Source organism: Fukomys damarensis, unplaced genomic scaffold, assembly GCF_012274545.1.
Source record: "Fukomys damarensis isolate Sample0158 unplaced genomic scaffold, DMR_v1.0_HiC HiC_scaffold_4, whole genome shotgun sequence".
In the NCBI taxonomy this organism is placed as follows: domain Eukaryota; kingdom Metazoa; phylum Chordata; class Mammalia; order Rodentia; family Bathyergidae; genus Fukomys; species Fukomys damarensis.
In genome coordinates this window covers 52,711,798-52,719,003 of record NW_022900916.1, presented here as the reverse complement: position 1 = coordinate 52,719,003, position 7,206 = coordinate 52,711,798, and the positions used below count along the sequence as shown (strand labels likewise).

Below are 7,206 nucleotides of genomic sequence, written 5' to 3'. Positions count from 1 at the left end.
TTCAAGTAACTCCATCATGATACATGTTACACAAAATGACAACCATAGGCAAATTAGTCTCACTGTTAAGATTTTTTTAAATTTTCAGGTAAAAGTATCTAATAACTTTACCCTTTTAATAAAATTTCTCTACACTACTACATTTAGTACTGTTTTAAAATTGGCAACTTTCTCATCCTTGAATAATTTAGTTTTTTGGAAGGAAAATTCATCAAATTGGATATTCAATAGCTTTTAGTAAATAAGTTCGCTTACCACACTTTCAGCCCAAAGACCTTTTTTGGTTGTTCTTTCACAGAATATGACTATAGATAGTACATATATTAAAAAAGGATAACTTTGGGGGTATAAAATTACCTTTTCATTAATCTTTAGTACTAAATACTACATTATAAAGAACATAGAATATATTTTTATATTTATTTGGCTTTTGTTAAAGCTAATTTGCTGCCTATTGGTTGAGAAACTTAAAAGGAGATTTTACTGAACATTAACTTTTTTGGTGCTATATTAATGTTTTTAACACATGACTTTTGTGTCATACCATTTCTGAAAAGAACAATAATACTATTTTGTTTAGATAGTGCTAATATAAATATAAAATACTGGAAATTTTCAAAACAAAAATGAATTTTAAAACATGGTCTTTTTAAATAACTTTCACTTTTAATATATTAAAAAGTTCAGTAACTATTCATTGCACATTAAGTGAAAAATTAATTTTTAACAAAATTTTATTCAAAGTATTTTAAGAAAATCATATTTGAAACATAGAAATAATCAGATTATAACAATGATGCATAGATTGTGATATACAAGTTCCCAGACACTAAGTGACTTCTTCCTAACTAAGTTTCAACTTCTTGTCACCAGTAGAAAATGGTAGAGGCATTATTTCTTCTGAGTTGGGAAAAATGGCTTCAATGGTGAAAAGTTACTCTATTTTAAAAACAAAGATTATCTCCCAATTTAATTATATTCCCCTCTTAGTATTTCTCAAAAATGAAAATTTAGAGTTCAAGGATCACTGGAAGGGAATAAGAAATGAACTGTTCTTAGGAGATAGCCTGATCACTGCCTATTTTACTCAGATGAAACAATGAATTAAATTTTTAAAATCACAACCACTCTATTATGCTTAACAGAAACTGCAAACAAGAATACGTTTTTACATAATGCATGCATACAAGAAAAAAATGACTTGTTTACTATCCTTTTACCTTCAGTAGAAAAAAAATTTATCAAAAATGGGAATTTTTAAAATAATTTTCATAGCACAGTATTAACACCACAGAGATGAAAATGTTTCTGAATACTTATATGGACTGAACTGGACAATGCAAAAATTGCTAAATTTCTTTTATAAGACTACTTTTTGAAAGGAAAGACAGTTTATCTGCAAGAAATTTGTAGCTTGAAACACTGTTCATTAGGAAAACATTGTTACCCTGAGAAAGACTCTTAAAATTACCAGTGTTTTCAGAGGCCCTCAGTATGCATGAAGGAACAACTGGTTGGCTCTTAGCTTCTTACGGTTACCTACATGAAGAATGTTTTGAGCTAAAAAGGAATTTGAGCTTCTCTGCAATATTGTTAACAGTTTACAACCAATATCCAAATGTGATGGAGTGTAAGCAAATTTTGCATTCATTTTTGGTAGGCCTCTTCTTTTTCTAAGAAATGTTTACAGTTCTTCAAATGGCCTTGGACGGACTCAAACCTAACTGTTCATAAAAAAGAAATTTGTTAGTAAATTGGTAGTTTTAAAATAGTAAACAAATCTGTCAGATCTACAATCTCCAATGTATGCCTAGAAAACAAGGCATTAGAGTAAAATTCTTCACTGGCCACTGTAGGGCATAGACAATTGTTTTCTTTCTAATTAGAGGCAAATGCAAACATTCCTGAAAGTGCAGTTATTTTTAACATCATACATTTACATAGTCAGTGACTTCCCACATACTTTTAATATAAAATGCTTATTCTCAACACCTCCCAAATCCCATAATTTACTTGAGAAAAGAAAAAGTAAAAGCAGCTACAGTAGTAGCAAGATATTTTCCACAAATAAAAATACAGCATACAAAAAAATGGCAAGTGATAACTGGTAATACGAACTCTCAAAAATACCCTTCTTTGGGGTCCAAATTAAGATTTGACAAGTTTAAAGCCTTGTCCTGTGTCCAGCACAGTAGGAAGAAACCAACTCATTTTTAATCTTTTCAAGCACCTAAAACAAGTCTTGCAGATCCAAAAAAGGTTCAGACCACATAACCAATTTGCTAAATGCACAAGTGGATATGTAATACGAGGAAAGTGTAACATCCAGTGCTTGGCTACATCGCTTCCTGTTGGCAAGTGCAGAGTGTAGTCACTCCAGCGTTTTGACACACCATACACTGCTTTCACTGTGCGTCCCTTTTCAGTCCAGCAGATGTTATTACTGGTGTTGCAGTTATATTCAACCCAGTCTTTTGTAAAATCACCCAGCTGTGGTAGATCGGCTTCTTCAATATCTACTGCCTTTGCCATCTCTGCTCCTTGCACTGCAATATACTGGTCATTAACCTTTCTTACTTCTTTGACCCAAGGGGTTGAATTCTCCGTGTCTAATATGATGATGAGCCGGGAACAGAAGGAACCATTCTTTTCTCTCCACCATTCTAAAAGTGTGTCAAGGCGCAGTATATCTCCACCTGTGGACAAGAAAAAGTTCAATAGAGCAAATCCTGATGCCTCTCATTAAGAAGTCTCTCATAAGGCCTGGGATTTGGTTCAGTGGTACCCACTGCCTGCTTCATAAGCACAAGGTCCTGAGTTTGATCCCCAGTACAAAATAAAAAATTTTTTTTCTCTCATAAGTTATTTTCTTTAAAATTCTTGAAATTAAACATGTAAGCAAAAAATATGGAAGTATCTCAAAGATACTTTCAAATTGTCTTTGCAGAAGATTTTTTTAAAGATAGATTTTCATCTTCAAATTTATAAAGCCATCCTTACTACTTACATAAAAAAGGAATATGCTATGATAATTTAACAAAATTGTTTTACACATTTATGCTTGATTTACAGAGAGTTTAAATCCTAATAACCTCATCTTCAATTGAAAATATTATACATCGATTTTGCATTTAATGGGCGACACCCAACAAGCATTACTGTTGACCAACATGGCAAACTGTAGAATGGCAGGTGTTTTTAACTTCAGGACTGGGAGGCTAACAGGGACCTGAAGCTCACCAACAATGCCTGAGTTTCCTAGAGATTACTTTACTGAATACTGCTAGCCCAGGAAAAGCACAAAATTCAGATTCAAAGTATGTTTCCTATTGCCTACGTATGGCTTTTGCACTTATTTAAAGCTGAATTAAAATTATACAGAAAGCTAGCATTCTATACTGAGGTAGCAAACTACAGCTCACAGACAAAATCCAACCTGCCTTCTCTTCTTATGGAACCTAAGAGCTAAGAACTGATTTTACGTTTTTACAGTTTTTAAAAATCAGAATATTTTGTGACATATGGAAATTACAAAAAATTTAAATTTCATATATTTCTATAAATAACATTCTCTTAGAACATAGCCATTGTTACTATTGACATTCTCTGTATGGCAGCTTTTGCTCTATAATGCCAAAACTAAGTAGTGGAAACAGATTCTACAGTCCAAAATTTAAAGGGCCAAATATATCTGACCCACAGCAGAAAGTCTGCTGGCTATACCACTGTAAAAACAATATTTTCCTGTTCTATACCACTGGTAAAACAATATTTTCCTTATCTCCGTAAGTATTTACCTGACAATAATAACAACAATAATAATAATAATAATAATTCTTCCTTTATATAACAAGAAAGAGTTTAGGAATGGAATTATATGAGTTCTACACCTGAAGAGTTACAAAGACTTTAAAAACTATACCCAGAAAAGTCCAAACACATTTCTTATTTCATGTGTATGTTGAAGTGTGTGCAGGGGATGTAACCCATGGCTCTAGCACCACATCACATTCCCAGTAAATATATCTCTAACCTGGAAACCTGTTTCACAGCTAGTAGGTATTATATATGGCTATATAGTGTGGGCTATGTAGTGAGAGCCTGAATTACAGCAAGACCCTGTCTCAAAAAGCAAAACAAAAAAATTGAAAAGAAAATGTTTATGCTTATAGGAAAATGCATGAGTAGAAATGTGTCTATAAAAATTTAAGGAGTAATTACTGCTTTTAAAAATGCTTGACTAATTTCCAAATTTTTCATGCTGAACTTACATTACCTTTATAATTGTTTTAATGTTATAAATTACTAGCACAGAATCCAACAACCTAACTTCAGAATACTACAAGTTTCTACCAATACCAATACCCACTTTGTTAAAGTATCAAAACCAGAGAGAAAGAAAATGCCTATCATTTGGATTGTATTAGTGGTATGACTTAGAAGCCAGCCTAAATCACAATCTCTGTGTACAATTAATTAATAACCCTTTAGTCATCATTGTATCAAAGACTGACAATGAAGCCCGTGTTTTACAAGTAGCAGTGATGCCCATGCACACTGACTTAGAGGAACTGGTCAGCACATAGTCCCCACACAGCACTAACATATCACTACGCCAGCACCTCCAGAAGATCACACTTCTTCAGATATGGCTGGATGTCAACCTACACTACGACTGTCTCTATGACATTTCTTCAGAGGTCAGAGGGTGTACAGATTACAAGAGCTATTACACAAATTCCATCTGCCACAAAATAGCAATGCTTAAAGTAATCCACAACTACTTTGATATTCTTTAGTACATTCTACTCTCATTCTCTTACACAAATGCTTTTAGACACTGGCCCAGGAGCATTAAAGCCTTTTAAATTATTTTTCTTCTCGTTTTGTTTTGCTCTCCTTTCTTGTATGAACAGATTCTATACTGCATTTGGCCCTTGGCCCAGATACAAAGTACTTACATTTATCTGAGACAACAGTCATATGATGCATTTTAAAGAATTGAGAAGGCTTTTTAAAAGGCTTTATCTGTGATAAAGAACTTTATAAATTATATACAATTTTTTCACTTCTTTCTGCTTCTCTTATTATTACCTAATTGTCTTTTACCCTAAAGCAAAGAGGCAAAAAATCAGTTCACATAGGATAAAGCTCCATAAATGAAAAAGTATGTATTCTAAGAAAGACTATGAGTTAAGTATTGGGTGACAGGCAGATACAGATTCTCATTTTCCACAGCAATATTCAGTTCTAGACCTACTATTAAATTGTTAACCCAAGTAAAATCCAGTCATAATGCTTCCTCACTTCAAAAGTTGCTACAAAGGTGACTACTAACAAATGATCAGAGCTTAAGTTATCACTTGGTCTAGAACAGATTAAAGCCAGGTGCTACAGGCGAGGCATGACAGCTGATATAGTTGCTGAATTATGGGATGTTTTCTTTTATTATCACCTCTTTTACTTTTTATAATAAATTGACAAAGTTACACTGTAGTAAATGTTCTTAGCTAATAGAGCAATTCTGTAACAATTTATTGGTAATATAGTTATAAAAATATAAAGCTATCAACCCAGAAAATGACTGATATTTACTAAAATTACAACACTATTTTGAGGTAGGTCTTCATAAATTATTCCTATTTCATAATGAAAATTTAAGAATACATACATACACACACGCGCGCGCGCACACACACACACACACACACACACGTATTCTAGTACATATAGTGCCTCAAACTTGTTATGTAGATCAGGCAGGCCTTGAACTGGTGATCCTCTTATGTTAGCCTCCTAAGTGTTATGATTATAGGCATGTGGAATCACCCCAGCTTTATATATATTATTTATCCTGATGCCTCTTAGTTTTTCTAGGAAAAGCAAAAATGGATATAGATATTAACTAGTAAGCTTCATGGCTAGAACTTGTTTCCAAAGCCATATTATTAACCACCAAAATTATGCCTTTTTTTCCCCCATATGATTTCAGAAGAGTTTTTATTATAAGTATTGTAGTAAATTTTCAATAAGTGGTCCCTGCATTCAGGACTGAAATTTTATTTCTGGAAAAATTTTAATTGACCAGAAATTTCTCTTCCGTGTTCTGAATTAAAGTATGCCATAATGTTATACTTTACCTAGAACTGAAGAAGCCATAAAGTTTCAAAAACTATTGTCTACACTGTGATTAAAAACAAATGATTTTATAAAGTATGTTCACATAGTTTCACTGCTGAGTACCTCCTTGTACCTTCTACTTTTTTGAAAATGGGTGACCCATGGTAACAAACATACATCACCAGAACTTGCCATTTCTCTATCATCACAGGTTTTATCCTTGGTGGCAACATGAACAGGAGAATAATGCACCTCAGAAGCTAGGCCAACCTCGGTTTGAGCCACAGCTCTACCATTAATGGTTCTGTCTCATAGTGGTATAACCACAGATAGATAAATTACATAACCACTTTTAGCTCCATTTTGTTCTTTGAAAAGTGAAAATAATAGAAATGATGGTACCGTCTCAAAAGATTTTATAGAAACATTAAATCTAGCTTCAGCTGCCTGCCTGCCTGAGATCACCCGGCGGGTGCGCGACCTCCCGGACTGCGCGACAACAGACCCAGTAAGGAAGGTAGCCACGTGGGCACCCTTGAAACACCCCCACGACCCCCCCTCCACCGTTCTCAAACGTCCTGATTGGGCCAGTCCTTAGACCAATTCTGCAGAGGCATAGGTTCCCATGAAGGGTAGTTTTCTGAGCTCCCAACTTTGAACATCTTTAAAGAAAGGGCAGGGGCAACCTGTAATAGAACTGAGTGGAGTTCAATCCTGAGGGTAGGGAAACTCAAGTTAGGCCTTGTAGACTGTGTTCAGTCTGTCGTGGGGAACTGCCATTGGCTAGCTAAGACCAGGGGATTCGGTTCTGCATATGGCTGTACATGTGGTATAATATGAGAACAGAGACAGTCTGAAAGAGGCTCTTCAAATTCTTTTTTTCTCTCTCTCTCTTTTTTCTTTTCCTCATTCCACCCTAAATATTTCCCCCCCTCTTTTTTCTTTTCCCCATTCCCCCCTAAATTTTCTGTTTTTTTTTTCTGTCCTCTCTCTCCAACTCAGTCTCTTGCTCCACCTTATTGTCCCTCATCTCCCTTTTTATTCCAGCTCCTGCCCTAACTCAGACTTCTTCTTTTATTATTTTTT

The 7,206-nt window shown here is 34.3% G+C and overlaps 1 protein-coding gene across 1 annotated transcript in view; it reads right to left on the bottom strand.

The window, feature by feature from the left end:
* Positions 1 to 713: 713 nt before the first annotated feature.
* The window catches only part of Tmem168 (transmembrane protein 168), a 39,735-nt gene continuing 33,242 nt past the window's right edge, over positions 714 to 7,206 (bottom strand). Inside the window, exon 5 of the mRNA XM_010603659.2 lies at positions 714 to 2,696. Within this exon, the coding sequence (XP_010601961.1) occupies positions 2,149 to 2,696 (548 nt within the window). The 3' untranslated portion in view covers positions 714 to 2,148. The remainder of the gene's footprint in view (positions 2,697 to 7,206) is intronic.